The sequence below is a fragment of the Styela clava genome, chromosome 8, assembly GCF_964204865.1.
Source record: "Styela clava chromosome 8, kaStyClav1.hap1.2, whole genome shotgun sequence".
NCBI lineage: Eukaryota > Metazoa > Chordata > Ascidiacea > Stolidobranchia > Styelidae > Styela > Styela clava.
This window is the reverse complement of record NC_135257.1, coordinates 12,629,964-12,647,289: the sequence shown is the minus strand read 5'-3', so window position 1 is coordinate 12,647,289 and position 17,326 is coordinate 12,629,964. Positions and strand designations below refer to the sequence as shown.

The window sequence follows — 17,326 nt, the reverse complement described above, 5'->3', positions numbered from 1 at the left end:
ATGAAAAAAAAAACATGAAATCTTCGCTTGGCAGAAAAGATCAACATATAGAGACGTTCTGACATTGGATATTCTGAGTACGATTCATTCTTTGTGAGTTGCAAAAAAGTTTGTATATTATATTACATAAATCTGATCGGATAAAGCATAGGTACGATAATTTATATGAATACCTAATTTATGAAGAAACAACCATATCATCTAATAACATTAACGTTTAATAGATGATTTGAGTTGACATTTACGATGAAGTATTTCAGGGATTTAAATCACAATGTTGTCGCGATTATACTTGCTCGACTGCAATTGTTTTGTAAGTTACAAGATAACAAAATTGAAACCAACTTATGTAAATATTCTCGCAGCAAGAGAGAAGAAACAATCCTAAATTGAAACATTCGCATCGATAAATTTTTGTGGTGAATAGCAACGTTGAAAAAATAAACTTGAAATCAGATAAGCACTATTTTTAGCATCACATTGTTTATTGTGTTCATATTTTTGTAATTTTCCGGATGCGGTAGAAAATGTTTAATAAACTGATAGTGTAATGAATGTAATGGAGCGTCTTCGATGATTCGGTGACTATGTTATATTTTATTTTAAACTATCATCATGTGGAAGTATGAAATATACAAAAGGTTGTAGTTGGAACATCAGTCGACGACTATAGCTGGGCCTAAGTTGGGAAGGCATCTTACTAACTCGTAGAATTATAAATGACGATGTCTTGACTGAAAAGTAAAAGTGAAGACGCCGTTTGATTGGCCTAATTTGAGTTGGTATTCCCAATTCAGGAAATACATCTTCTTTCGATTCGAGCACTATATTGTGGACCAAATAAACTAGGCGAAGTCTACATTGAACGACGAATTTTTATATAAATGAAAATCGAATCTTCATAAAAGAAAGAATGCGGCTATACTCATATTTATTATTCTCATGTACGTCGCGGTGAGCGGCCGTCGCCTTCATCAAACTTCTCCGGGTAAAACATGAAAATTAATTAAAAGTTGGCGGGCAAGTCTTGTTCGTCAAAGCGTTCCGCGTTTTCAGCCTTCCCTCGGGACGCGGCGGGAGATTGTAGGCGTTATGAATAATTTTAAACGGTAATAATAGTGATAATTGATGAACTTTTGTAATGATAATGAAAACATTGCCTCCGAGCACATGGGCATAAATACAAAACCTTGAGTTTGAAGATAGATTATGCAAACCTCCTAAAATTTAAAATTAAAACAAAAACTGATAACGACTAGGATAAAAGTATTACGCAATACACCAGAACCATTATAGAAGCTGCAGGATATACCCAAAACCTGATAACCATCGCCCCTACTCGCTAAGTTTGATTATAAATACTATCTCAAATAGAATGATTCGGGTCGAAAAGGCCTGATTTTTCGCCGCGTACTGAGTCAAGAGCGAAAATCGGTTTTGCAAACCAAACTTCTCACAGTTTTCGGCATGTGAGTCAATGATGACAGAGATAGACGAGTGCTTTGATCGACTCAGACGACAACTAGCGCCATCTAGTTATATTTTACTTGAGTGTATTATGATCCTACTGTTTTGACAGGTTTTTCAGCACGTACACCATAAACATTGTACTCGTGTCAGGACTACATTTTTAAAGAAGGATTCAGATGATTATGATGTAGAATTATTGACACTCGATGACTGTACTACAACGTTAATCGTCCAGGACGTCTTCACACACGTAGCCGTGAATCTACTAATTTGATGACAATCGGTATCGCCAATGAAATTCAGCCTAGACGGCGCCGATGTATCTGGTTTGAATGCGGGTGTAGGGATTAGGGAGAATTAATAGGTGATGAGCGATTGGTTTTGGCCTTGCATGTTTGAAAACGCCACCCCTGGCGTTGAATTTTTTTTATCGTTATGCTGCATTACGTGATATATTTTGTTAAAAGAAGCCTCTTTGACAGGCGCCAATTAGCTATAAAGGCAAACTTGAAATCGACTCCGTTATAGCCCGGAAACGAGCAATCGATTGGTCGTTAACTTAACAGATAACGTTTTGTTGTAGGTGTTCACTGTACCAATTATAATGATCATATTTATATGATCTTATAATCAATATTTCGAATGATACATTTTGAAATATGGCAGGTATTCATTCACCCATGACATTCACGTGAGTAATTGATTCCTAGACTATTTATTTACATTTTAAATAACCTTCAACTCATGTAATTTGCCAATTAAGCTCGTTGATGGCCGAGGAATCGATATAACAAGTAATGTAAAATCAATAGCATGTTATTTCAAAAGGAAATAATAAATGCTTAGTTCCGTCGATCAAGTTACGCTTCGTGAGCAAGATATAATCACAATGTCCCTGAGCTGCCAAAATGGTCGGAACAGATGAATCAAACACTAACTGATATGAAAATGCTTCCCTGTGTATGTTTATTCTTTCGCGTATCTGTTTTGGACAAAACCTCTTTTATTTTAATGAATATATAGTATTTATGTATAACAGAGGCATCGCTTAACTCCCCATTTATACATATTTAGAAGGCGTCGAATCGGACGCTAATTTCCATGAAGACAGATATACATTTGGGTCTACTCTACAATATTAGTCTACTTGCTTTTACACTATATATTTATCCACAATAAACGCCTAATTTACCGTGGTGTTATTTTTTTTACCTTATCATTTAAATGAAAGAACGCGGGATCATGAGAGACGCCACAAGAACAACAAATTTCACACCGCTTCTGAAGGAGATTACAGTCAGATCACAGCGCGCTCGTCTTTTCGCAAGTTCAATGACGCATTGGGGGTTCAGGAGACCACACAATAAGCTGTCATCACCTAAAGTTGGCGCCGATTTCTTCTAATATAGCTCATTGTAAAAACACGGTAAAGTTACTGGCATGTTTTAGTGTGCAAATTCATGTCAACGAAAACGGTGTTAAAAAAGCTCAAATCAAGAGCTAATGGAACGAGAAATAATACTGGTCATTGTATATCACTGGGGTATATTTATCCAGTCAAAAAAATGACTATTCAATTATTGAATGATCAGTATTGAAAGGGTATATTGGAGCACACAACTTAGCTTTATCCTATTCGCCGTTAGGCTGATTGAGAAGACCATTTTTATAACAGCAAGTTGGTATAGAACGCCGTTCACATTGAGGTCGCATAGTTGAAGATCATCATAACGCTATCAAAGTCTAACTATATCATTAGTGTGGCCATTTGATGGGAAATACATAGTACTGCACTATATTAAACACATCCCCTATTCACTCAATACCCGTCCCCGGATGCCCGTTTAATCGTAGTTAGGAAATAAATTCACGCCGCAGATTTGAAAATTTTATCCATATCCGCTTAGTTTATTCGGTGATCGGGTTTTACGTTGTAGAGATATAAGAGTAAAAATATAGAATTATAAATATATTTGCATATATCATTAACACACCAGGATTATAAACATTAGTCATAATCAAAGAATGACGTCATGTATTCGTGATAGGAAAATTTGATTGTGTGCGAGTAAGGTCAAGCGAATGTTGTCGTTCATTAAAAATTCAAGTTTATCCGGTAGTCCTATCGATCGTATTGTAAACAAATTATATTTTATAAATGATCTTCCTCGAACAAACTTGAATTTTAACGAACTCAACTCGAAGAACTCGTTGTATTCAATATCCATGCTTGGGCATTTGCATTCTTTTGCTCATTTTGAAGAAATTTGGAGAATTCAACGTGAGCTGTCGTATTATAGGTCAATGTCAATTTTTCGGATAGGCATGCGCTAAACACCCCGTCCGTGTAAAGACTGGCTTGCTTAAAAATGGGATCTGGTGTCGTCGGTGGACGGATAGAGGACGAGAGGGGATCAACAGCTGTACAGTGCACACGGTCGCAGGATATTCCGTGGGGAAATGCGGCCCTCATAAATTATCCATTTCGTTATGGTGAAGAAAGTGTATGTTTATGCTTTCCGTCAAAGAGAGGAGGATCGAAAACGACGGAATAACCCTACTCGTCTTTCATCCTTTGGGGTTCCGAAGTCTTCAACATCTACGAATTGTAAAACCTGAACTGCCAATCAAGTTCACAATAGGGACAAACTCTCGTTACGTTCACGAATATTTTACTACAATCTATTCTGTTCGCCTTTTGTTCCTTTTACTTGAATCGAAGTATTCGTATAATTGAAAACCTACCACTCATTTACGCTAATTTTAAATATTAAAACCTGGTTATGTGATATTTTAAAAATATGTTATGGGCTATTTATGGGCGCAAGATTATTGTATGATAAGAGATATGAGATAAGATAAGTGCGTGAAATGAACACGATTGAGAAAGATTTTTGTTTATGTTGAATTTCGATGTTATCATCTTCAAAGAAGTTCATCTTCAAAGAAGGGTAAAAGGCTTCATATTTGTAATTTTTACGAATTGAGAATAGCTTATTGAAACACAACAATGCGTCGTTCATGTGATGCTGGAAGCATATATTCAAAGCTTATTGACTGAGACAGAATAATCCTTCTGAGAAATGATGAACCTCTCGCGTTCATGGATAGTTACTATTTAATGATATATATATATATATATATATATATTTCTCGTGGCATTGTCAACCAAATACAAAAACAGTATGCTAATTCTAGTATACAGTTACCCAACCAAACAAAAGATGTCATAAAATTAAGAACCAGAAGCGCACTGCTGTTTTCAAGACTGAGGCTTTATTTTATTCTTGGGTAAAGACAACTCCTTCCGCGTCATATTTTTAGCAATTAATCTTAAGGATCGAAAGCATGTTAAGCATGCAATTCGAAAATTTATGCAAACTGAACTATTAGATTTCAATCTGGAAATATCCAAAATATCTATAACAATATTTTAAACGTGGTATTATTAAAAAAAGCATTCACATAAAAGAGTATTTTTCAAAGAAAAGAAAAAATATTTTACTGGCTTACTTGCTGATACCTGTTCGGGATGAAATGTAAAATAATAAAAAAATTAACAATACGAAACATATCGCTAAAGAAATTCCCAATTTATAGTACTAAAACCCAGATATTCCCAGTGCTAACAACTCCTACCAAAACAAAATGGCTGGTTTAAATTAAGTTAAAAAAAATAGGAAGCTGCAGAGCATGAACACCTTTGACTTTCAAGTTGAGTATCGTTATTGCAAAGAATCTATGATATGAAAAAGGAAAATAAACAAAAAATTTTGCCATCACAATCATAGAGCCACAACTGTAAACCGTACATCCAGGAGAAAAGAACAATTTCTTTATATTAAATTGTTGTTAAAACCATGCACTATCGAGCCTAAACCATGATAAAAATATCCATAGGAGCACCGCTCGTTTGTGTGTTCAAATATTGTACCCAAAATTGGCCTTTCTATCAGATATAAGATAAAAAATAAAAAAATGTTTCTGGCGGAAGACACACGAAAAAAGTCATGTAATTTTGCCTTTGATGCTGTAAAGTCGGATACTTTAAAGAATGTGTGGCTTAAACAATATATACATACAGATAACAAAAGCCGTTCAATATTTTTTTTTTCTATCGTTAAATGTGGTTCCGGTAATTTTGAGAATAATTAAATTGTTTCAAACGGAATTCCTAATCACATTACAATTATTTTGTTTATAATTTATTAAATATAATTTTAAGTTTTTTTTTATACTGTTCAATCGTATGCGGTGCATTACAGTACTCATTTATTACTTCAAATCGTTATAATATCCCTCTTACTTGAAATTTTCAAAAATCGTTTTAGCTACAGAATAAATTAATAATACCGGTATGTATTTTTTCAAAAAACATGAAACTTTTTTCATTGCACGCACGATATTGAATATGTCTTTGGCATTAGATTTATTTCTAACATTTATGATTCCAAACAAATCAATTGGTTATAATTTTTGTCGAAATTATGATACTGTATATATACCAAATTTTGGTTCCATACAATTTATATTATAATTCCGGTGCAAAATTGGCAAACATTACAAAATGTTTTCGTTTATTTACATTTTTAGGAAAACAGGATTTTATATATCAATAATTCAAACTCGATTTTTAGATACCCCTGATTATTATTGTTTAACTTCTTCGCCCAGGAATTGATTGATTGAACAAACAAGTTTTGAAACAAGCCGAAAGGAAATCGACCTACACAAATCTTCCTTCTTTCGGTGATTAAGCGCTACTACCGTGACTGTACCGTAAAAAGCGGAAAACTTAAAAACTAAACACAAAGTTACTTATTGCATGAATATGCAACAACATTCAATCAATAATCAATTTGTATTTCCTTGATTACTATTCCATTTTAGTTATGTCATGGTTTAAAAACAATATGTTGTAAAACTTTGTACTGGAAAACGTAATCTTTTCCTACTTAGTAGCTAATCGCTCGGACATATGCTAATGCGGGCTAATCCTGCGCCGCCGAACTAGCTCAGTTGACCATATGCTTTACGCTCGGACAGGCTCAAAGTTTTGCGGCATGGGTCGATAATTTGCATTGATTTTTCATATCTCGTACATGAAATTTTTAAAACGTACCCACATAAACTATTTTGCAAATCTGGCAGAATTAAGGACCGTAGTGACGTACAAATTTACATCTATTTTGAAAACAACATTAAAATCAACGAGACGCCATATACGAAAAATTTAAATCGTTCTCCATGCGATAGATTCCGATCAAGTTCAATAGTTTTTTTCCGTATTCCCATTATCTTGAGTCTTGACAGATTATATTTGTGAGAGTAGTATATATCACCAAATAAAATTTCTATGTTTGTTTTCATTGTGACCTAACACTTGATATCCGATCCAATTTTAATTTAGCGCGACAAAAAGGCTCGATGTCGCAAGTGTAAAATTATAGCGTCAATAAAAACAGTTTAAATTTTAATTTGAACTTTCAACTTAAAAAAACGGCTATAATTCAAGCGCGCAACAGTTGATACCTAAATCGGAAAGAACGGCTTGGTGCCGGTTACAGCGTGGCGAAGGGTGGAATACATTGAGACGATCTCAAATGATTTCGTATGGAAAATTTAATTCATTCCTTGTGACAAAGCGTACGGAGTTCTATAAAACCTGATATAATATTCGACTACAAGTGCTGATTTAAGCATCAGCCATTTTTATTTTTATATTTAGAACAAAAAGCACTTCCTATATATATATGCCCAACATTTTCAATCAATTTTTCGGGATATGAATTAGATTTTATCACATCCCCAGCTGGCTGTTATCAGCTCATGTGATTAATATTTTTTACACGACTTATTGTATAATTTAAAATTTACTCTCATATAAGTTCAGTTTTCCTAATCTCCAGTGGCACTACGCAGATTATACTCACCCGGTAGCTTAAATTTCGTCCAAACTTAAACGCCATTTTCAATCATATTTCTAGCTAACCTTAAGATTTGTCTGGCGATAAGGAATTTGGACGAATTTTTCTAAGATTTTTTTTGCTCATTAAAGCCAAATCAGCAATTAGCAGGGTAATAGTGAAATATTTATCAAGCTATCTATCTGTTTTAGTCACACAATATATCATCGAGATAGGCTCCTGCCAGCCCATATTTTGATTGAAATACTGTTGTTTAAATAAAGTCATATTTTCAAAACTTTAACACTGATGTAATCGTTTTGTTTTGCATTTTTAACCGTATCTCTAGACCGAAAAAGCAATCTGAACGAGAAGAAATGCGTAAAACATGAAATATAAGGATACAGCATATAAAATAAATCGCTACATAATTCGTTAACTTTCATCTTTTGATTAATTTTTTACGTAGAGTATATCAATATAACCCAAACATAAAAACAATGCATCGTTGTGGTTTTTATCAGTTATCGGCACTATACCTATCAAATTAAAGCCTTGTTCGGCGTAGACATGGACCTTGCTGATTGACCTCTAGACATTTTGATGAAGAGACAAACTCATATTACTCTGAATTTTGTTTTAATTTTTGAACAATGTTTCAAACCGTACATCCATATTTTTATTGTCCTTTACTGCATGCTACGACACGAGTGAAATATTGAAAATAGCTACTCACATTATATAATCTTGTTTGCAATATGTTTTTCCGTCTCTAACAAAGCACGTCCTGGTTTCATCGAGATGCTGGCCGCAATCCGTACATTTTAGACATCCAGCATGCCATTCTAGATTTGGTGCTACTCTGAGAATATATTGGTCGTGAATGGGGGTGCCACATCCCACACATAGGGGTATCCTGTTTGGATCTGAAAAATATAAAATATTATCAACTATTAATTTGATGCAACTGTTTTTCAAAAGCATCGTATTAACTAGCATTTTATTGTTATTGTCATTGTTCACATATACAAATATTTCAATGGTAGGGGCAAACGTCTTGTTTATATTGAATAACTGAACCGTGCGAACGAGAATCAGTTGAGCTCAAAGCCTATAGGGACAACGGAATAATTTGACATTAAATATAAAAACATTCATGTCGTCGAATTGAAATTTAATATAATTAAGATGAAATTAACAAAGCGTGAAATCGATTTTTAGGTTTTCGATATTCTGTCCCCAAAACTCAAATAGGCGTACGGGTACAAGAAAGACCGACGGGGCGTAAACATTCGGGCGAGTGGTTCTGATCAAACTGCGCGTTGCGACAGTTTGTGTATTTATTTTGCACATATTATATTGTACAAAAGATAGGAAAAGGCAAAGAAAATAGGAAATCCGATCGGAGACTGTATTGTGTATTGCGCACTTTTCGTTAGAAAATGCAAACAAATTTAAGAATTCCTGAACGATTCAAATATTTGCGAAGACGACCAGTAACGTCAAATCTGAAAGTTTGACGACAGGGGACCTTTTTGAACAAACATGTTGAATACAAATGCTAATATATTACTTAAACTAGCAGATTTGGAATTAGATATAAATAGACAAAATTGGCTACAATGACGCAATATCACCCGGTAACTCAAATAACGACATGAGATGGTAAATATAAATGTAGAAAACTGTTTTTTTTTTGTTAGAAACTTCTGATATCTTAATAGTTGACATTGAACTCTTCAAAGTAAGGTTAGGTCTAAGTTGAGAATATTTAGGAATAATAAGTTTAGGTTATGTTTAAGTTAAGATTATTTTGCAATGACCCACTGTGCAACATAGTCTTGATGTATGGAAATCTATCCTCCCTCTTAAATAAATCATAAATATATATATATATACGCTGGAATTCATTATAAATAAATTTAATGAAAATAGTAGTGAATTGTCAAATAGTATTCTGGTTAGTTAGAAAAGCTTAGACCGGTTTCAATATAAGAAAGTGTGAATAACGAAGGAAAAAAATTTTGCCAACTTCATATTATCGTGCTAAACTGAACTCCTGCGACGGCCAAGCCGAAATATTTGTTATTTTTTACAGTTTAGCCAAAAGATTCTAACTAGTCTGAGGGGACTTTCAACGCCTTTTGGGGTTATAGAATAATACTTTGTTATTATTATCCTAACTGGTCCGCAACTAAACATCATAAAACGGTAAGCAAAACACACCTAATACCAATTTTCCGTTTATCACGTTTGCGGTGGCGGTGTTTTTTGTTACAAGTACGTCCTAACGAACAAAACGAACGAGGTATGTTAACAATGAGGCCGTGTTTTGACTTAAAATCACACTTATGACACTTAAACATGTATGTAGAGAATAAATTGAAGCTAACTGACTTGGTGAGTATTAGATATATACGAGAGGTTTTAAGCGTATAACAATGGTCTATCCGACTCTGGTTCTGGTTCGGTTTGTAAACAACAATTACCATATTTTCTAATTTACAGTTATTACACAAATATTTATTATAACATATGGTGCAGTATAGTTTAGGTTTAACTTGGTCTCCAACACTAATTTCGGATACAAATCATTTTTAAGTAATAGTGTATCACAGCGACGTTTTTATTTCGAAGGAGAAGTCAAACCTGATAGCGATAGAACAACATTATTCCAATGATTTTAGTGAATCATATTTTTGAACTCTGAAAGATAGCAAATAGGTGTATGATTAAATTATGAGGAACGTAAAAAAATGGTGAATGTTGACTATAATATTTCACAAACCCTAAAAAATACACATTGGTTGAGGTTCAATGACGTTTTTAGTTCCACCATTTGTTGATTCACTCTCAACCTACGCAGCAAGTCAAATACAGGAATAAACGTTGAGGAAATTCTCTCATATAAGAAGCTGAGAAAGAGTAGAGATCATAGTTTGATAAAGGATATTTTTAAAGTTGCTCAGAAAAATTCGAAAGAGCACTACTATCCAAAATACGAAATTCTCCCTTTGAAACCCTTTAAAGAGACATCAAGTGACTTCCAAGTACAGCATATGACTTTATGTTCCTCCCAAAGGCTTATTGTCAATAATTAGGATGAAGAAAGTCAGGTGTCGACTGGAATGAGAGATTGCTCGTGCTATGAAGCGGGTGTGTTGACACGCTCACTTGCAAACTATACGCAATCGCCTGAATGAATTTTTAAGCAAAAGGTTGGGGTACTTGACATCTCTTTTGCGCTTGGAAAAATTTTCAAGTAACTTTCCTACTTTGAATTACAAAACTTGACATCAATAGCGTGCAATTATAGCAGGTTAGGAAAAACTGTCGTGTTTGGCTTAGAATAATATACTTTTTACCATAATTATTTTATGGAAGAGAAACTTTGCGTGCCGGCTTTTCAAAATCATATTCAACAATTTTAAATTCAGTGACCGATTCGACATTCGTTTCTGGAATTTCACAGTTCAGACTAATTTAAAAAAGTGTTATTGTTCGAATAGTAACGCTCCTATTATATTGAATTTGATTCGAGTGTATAATGTTGAAAACTCCGATTCCGAAAATTTCCAAACTTGCTGAGACGCGCCGTTTGGAAGTTTTGTACATGGATGTGACATATTCAATTCGATGTACCAGCGTTCCGTAATTTACAAAATTCACAATTTTATTATTTAATATCCACGACAAATAATTACGCACATTGAAGATTTTTGAAGAGGTAATTATTTCCAGGCGAAGTCAGCCATATTCATTGTAATGTACACACATATATAGAAGTTGAATATTAGTAAACGCACGAGTGTTCAATATGAAATGCAGAATTAAATCGACCACAGTCGTGTTTAGTAAGAGCCGCATAATAGTAGTTACAATGACTAGCATATGACAGTAAAATCGCTGAATATTTTTATTGCTTCCAATAGGGTAAGGTAAAAGTGACCACATATCCATTCGCACACATTCTATAATGATTTTAACAAACAACATCGATACAAACAAAAGTATTACCTTTTGCATACATATGGAAAACTGCCTTTACAAAGAAAACAAGCTCTTTTGTTATGAAATGATCCAAATAGTTTTATTGTCGGATTTCTTTTTGATTTTCACACCCAACTCGATTTTATTTGGAGAGGCTATTATGACAGTCCAAGCATGTTTTATATTATAAAAGACAATATACCAAACAAGCATTCAAATTTTCAAGCGGTTGAATTCCATATTGCGCGGGATTTCGACCGGCGCATGTTGAAAATGAAATGGGGCTGCAATTTGGGACAATCAAACACCATATTCGATAGGATTCAACGCTTTTATAATTATTTTATTTGCTTAAATTATTTGACACAAGACATAAACGAGGACAAAAAAGTCGTACAACTCTATTCCGCAGGATAGCTTGAAACGAAAAATCTTACAGCTACGATCGGAATGCGCGTGCTTCAGTTGTCCGAGCAGACAATAATACTATGTATGTATAATAATCTTTAACACCTAGGCTTATCGGTAATAAAAACAACGCAGGTCTAAATCCGTACCGTGTACCAGGGTGGTGTTCGCTTCATATAAGCTGTTATGTACACAATGTGTTTGGTACATGGTCTTGTGTTATTATATTCTGTGCTTGTGTTTTTTGTTGGTATAGATAGAATCCAGTTAGGGTCGAATGAATTTCCATCAACATACAGCTTCCGTCTGAATCATTTGTTTTATTATCATAATTCATACACCAAGACGCTCTGCGGCCAAATCTTGTGTTCTGATTAAACAAAGATTTACATTGAAAACCAAATTTTTGCATAGCTCGAAACTGGAAGAAAACTTCGAATATTCACATACCACCTTCAGGTGAAAAAATAACATGGCATTTGTAATCAATTTCAATGCTACAATAAAAAAAGATAGAAAATACAAATTAATACCGAGTGCGGTATCTACCGTAACTTTGAGAAACGCGTATCCCTTCACGAACTAAAAATCAGTGGACTGATACACAGCACTACTGTAATGCAAAAGCAACCTATTTTTACAGTATTATTTTAGTCGTATTACCATGAGATACAAGTATAGTTTCGAAAGCTTTATACAAGTCTGGAATGAACAGCTCAAGCAACAACTTATGACGTCACATGTGTACGTAGTTAGCGCACTCTTAAGAAAATAGAAAGTATTCGCAACACGAGATAAAACAACGCCCCGAACAATCACAAACATGTCTTAGTCGGAGACTGAAAACACAAAGTCTTTAGATATGTTCAAAGTTATCATTGACAGTGTTTTCAAGTTTGTTATACAAAACTCAGAAATGGAGTTAGTACTTGAGTTTTGATATGACGACAAATTATTTTTCCGTATATACAAGCGAGCGAGCAGCTGGGGATCTTAAAATTTCCAATAAAAAATGCATATACCTAAATACCACAATGTAAACTGTAGGCAAAAATGTGTTAATTTTGCGCAATTGATATTATAAATTAATCATGAATAGCATGACCTCTTGGTCAAAGAAAGTATCTGTCGTAATAATAGAGGTTTCAGATATGTCACATTGGTTATGTATGTCTCGACTGAATCACAAAAATATTATGTTCCGAAGCGAGACTGACCGGGTGAAGAACCAAACAACATGTTGCATGACACTGCTTACTGCTCTTGTGTAAGCCTGAAGGCTAGCGACAAAGTTGCGGCACCTGTTTGTTTATCGACTCACCGTACTCACGTTTAACTAATAAAGGTGCACAAATCCATCCGCCATTTTGTTGTTCCTCTGAGTTACTATTTTCGTCGAGCATTGTAACGGTGCCGCACGAACGGAACCTTTCTCCGGACGTAAATTTTTGTTCAATATTTATAAACGAAAAGGGTAACATTGTTTTTGCGACGTTACCGAATTTAAATAAGTATGAATTTCTTGGCCGTGTACAAAAATAACTCAATAATGGAGTCATTTGCTGGAAAGTATAAAAAACTTTTAATGTAGCATGACTTGTCGCAATTTTATCAGGCGAATTGGTATACACTTTCAGGATGATTGCAGAATTATGATTTTATAGAAAAAAGTAGCCAAAAAAAATTAATTCATTTTATATATAAACTGGGTTCATAAATTTTAATATTACGTCGCCACGTCAACGTTTCAGCAGACGACAAATTTCAGATTGCAACTATTTTTGTGCTTTGTTTATTTCTTCAGCTATAAATTTGCCAAATTTCTCCTGATCATTATTTATTGATTCTAGAGCTTGCCTGATCGTTTTTAAAATTACCGTATCTCAATGTCAAATTTCTCATCAGAAACACAACGTGATATCAACGGCGCATGGGTCAAAGGGCGTCACGGGCCAATTAATTTAAAGCTATCACTTGCCACCAGCAGACGGGTACAAGAAACACGACACCAATTTATAAAAATCATAAAATGCGCTTATCGAATGTACGCGTACGAATATACATATGTTTATCAACTTAAAATATTTGATTATTGAAAGTTCGAATTATATCAAATCTTATATAGTATTGAGACAATATTATTCACATACAGGTTCTTTACTTGAGGGCCAGTTAATCGCAATAATTTTCGACAAATTTCATTCTCATTCCTATGATTTAACCGTGCGCACTCATGTTATGATGAATATATTGATTTTTATAATTTTGATGTAATATTTGCGCAGTATTTTTATCACCGCTTGCAGAGAATTTTATTGCCCGATGAACATCAGAAAAGATGACAATAATTTGAATAAAATATATGAAATATAATACCAGAATGACAATTATGAATAAATTTAAGATAAAGCGTGGTATTTATTTGGGCTGTTGTTTCGTTTTCGTCATAATGAACACTAACTGGGAAAGTTGACGAGCAGAAACTACGGTTAAATGCATAATGTGCACAAGATCGCTTGATATTTTTTGACAGAATATATCGTGTTTGTAACTATAACTCATACATCAGGACAATCTGCAAATCATAAATTCGAAGCGGTGATTGAATGGCGTCGTGGTATTTGTGAAAAGGATTCCTAGTATAGTATTTTATGATTATTCAAAAATTGTTGTCCCTAAAACCAAAATCGCGAGCAACCGCAAACATTCTGGAATACCGTAAACATATTTTAGGTTTTATCGCAGATAGCAACGAATTATATTTCACATGTATAGATGGAATATGCAAATGCCGGTAGCGTTGCAACACTGAATAATTTATTCAGGCTACTTGCGTAAACAGTTGCCTTATTTATAAACAGCCGGAGATGCACACTGTCGATTTTTGTCGGTTTATTATGACACCAAAATACGCTATACACACACCGTTCAGTTTTATTACGGCAATAGAGACCTCGAATACGCTAACGGGACTCAAGGGGCATAAAACGGATAAAAAATTTATCAAGACGTTCCAAATTCCGCGCCGCGTCGCACGCTTACTTTACTACACGATGCGATACCTTCCTTTTTAAATAAACAGCAAATTTATTGCAGTTCATGGAAAGAAAAAATCTCAGTGATTTGTAGTCATAATAGTGTATTTATAAACATATTGTTGATGTTGTTTATATATTCACTCATACATGACTTGTTAGATACACCTTAAACATCCGTTTGCGATATCCGATCAAGTCTTTCAATTGCACCCTTCGTCAGAGGTCCAAATTGGACTACTATAATTATTGCCATTGTTCAACTTTTGCATTTGGATATCTTTAGGCTAGTAATCTCAAACATCTTTACATCAATTTCAATTATGTTTAATTTTAAATTTACTGTTACTGTGGATAGATTTTATTTTGGCGCACCAGCTGCAAACATTTGCAATTGATTGTTTGTTTGTTTATTTTGGAATGGACAAGCAATTTCCACCAGGAGAAATTTAAACTAAAACACTAAATAAAAAATTCGATTGAAATGCAATTTTCTGTGATTTCTTTTTCCTACAATAAAATGATCATTTTACAAGGGGTAAAAATGCATCCCCATTTTATTTCGGTAAATCTAATTTGAATTGTAACAGGACTTGGAAAAATTTATCCCAGGTGACTTGAGATTTTAGTGGTCAACTAAAGTAGTTATTTGTGCTTTAAAAAGAAATTTAATTCTGTTTTACGGAAATTCGCAACACTTTTTTCGATTTAGATTTCATTTATAGAATGCGATAGAAATATTTTCATAAAAGAATTGAATTTATTTGCCATTTTATGTAATCTGTTGACAAATTGAAATAATTGAAAAGAAGAAAATAGGGATTTCCCAAAAAACTTTGACAACATACAACAGTATTATAACCAGTCAAAGAGTAGAAAAAGGAATCGGGTCTTTATTTATGATTGTGAAAATACCAAATTTATTTACCATATTCCACTCAAGTCTCAAACATAATTTCCTATTTAACCATGGTCGAATATGAGTGTATCATTCTTGCTTGATTATTTATTGTTTGATTTTTTGTGAGATTAAATTGTTTAATTCCGAAATGCTTTTAAATTTAAAGCAAACTTCAATATCATTTTTGTATTGAACTCTTAGATGGTATTCACCTATGAACTTATTCTCATAACTGAAATTGTTCTGCTTTTACTAATAAAGTATGTTCGACTGTCGGTATGTTTTAGAAGTTTGATCAAACGAGTCCTCTGAGTAGCAAAGTTTGCACATAACCTCTGAGGTTATAAATTAATATGAGAAAAAAATCAGTGCGTTCACAACGAAGTTTACACAAACCATAACTCGCATACTACATGGAAAAAACTAATATAATATTACAGGAACACAAAGGTCGGCGCATATTCGAAATCCTACCGGAGAAGAAAGCACTTACCCACGGCACAATTCATGTTACATCCGTGGCCGTTTTGGCTCGGGTCGCCCATTTCGCACAAACTTCCGACCGCCAGTTTGTCGATGTGGGGATCCTCGAAATCGTAGATTTCTTCCCCTTGTAGATCCGTCTTTTCCGTTTGGAATGAAAGGGGAAGAATCTTGCCGGTTAAGGTAGAAAACGTGGAAGTAATCTTGCCTTTGTAGGTGCTGCTTGCTACAAGCAGCTTTAACAATTTAAAAAGTTAGAAGATTTTCTCGATTCAAGATAAGTTTTAGGCACTAATCCTTTTGTTTTTTTCTTCTTAGCTGTCTTTTGCAGTCATGAGTGTCAACTTAATCCAGGCTCTTCGCTGTTTATACAAATGAACTATGTATTAAATGGCTATGAATTTAAATAACTGAAAAGTAATTATATTGAAATTTAGAGCACTGTTGGTACAATTTTTGCTCAATATCAGTATCTGAATTCTCTGACAAAAATCACATTTCTTGAACTTCCCACTCGCAAGTAGTGTTATCCAATAGAGCGGATAAGAAATACTTCTGTTTCTGTTATAACTTATCGGATGAAAAGTCAGCAACAACATAAAAAGTAATTGAGTAATTTGTTATCATAGAAACTTCATAGAATCAATTTTTTGGCTTAGTGAATGTTACTTGAAATGGCACAGATGACTTGTAATCATACAATATGGGAATAAATGCTATTTATATCTTCCAATTCTCAAGAAAAAAAATTTATTTCATAAACTGAAAATATTTCAAAAAAATATTATAGTAATCATTAAAATATGTATACAGAATGCGTTCCGCTTTATATTTATATCACTATTTATTACCCTTACATTTTTAGACTGTTCTGAGAAACCATTGCAGCTACTGATATAATTCTCTCCGATTTTGTTCTCGACTTGTTCGCGGCGACTTTTTCTGCTACCTTCACCACATCGATCGCTCGCTCACTCGAAAGCGACAAAATGGCTGCGACTCATGCTCGGTTTGCAAATTTTTACGGCCAAAAGAGTGACAAAAGGTACGGCCATTAAATTTAAATAAGCGCATAAAGTTAACAAGCTGGACATGAGGGCACCCCGGCGTTTTACAAGCGCTTAAATTGATCG

General features: G+C 34.0%; 1 protein-coding gene and 1 long non-coding RNA gene across 2 annotated transcripts in view; one reads left to right on the top strand and one right to left on the bottom strand.

The window, feature by feature from the left end:
* Window positions 1-2,666, top strand: part of LOC120345903 (uncharacterized) — a 39,226-nt gene extending 36,560 nt beyond the window's left edge. Inside the window, exon 3 of the long non-coding RNA XR_005569931.2 lies at window positions 1,580-2,666. This is a non-coding gene — a long non-coding RNA (uncharacterized LOC120345903). The remainder of the gene's footprint in view (window positions 1-1,579) is intronic.
* Window positions 1-16,602, bottom strand: part of LOC120345902 (insulin gene enhancer protein ISL-1-like) — a 31,751-nt gene extending 15,149 nt beyond the window's left edge. The window contains exons 1-2 of the mRNA XM_039415489.2: window positions 16,204-16,602; window positions 8,113-8,302 (exon numbers count right to left, since the gene is read on the bottom strand). Coding sequence (XP_039271423.1) covers window positions 8,113-8,302; window positions 16,204-16,255 — 242 coding nt within the window. The 5' untranslated portion in view covers window positions 16,256-16,602. The remainder of the gene's footprint in view (window positions 1-8,112; window positions 8,303-16,203) is intronic.
* Between the last annotated feature and the right edge of the window lie 724 nt (window positions 16,603-17,326).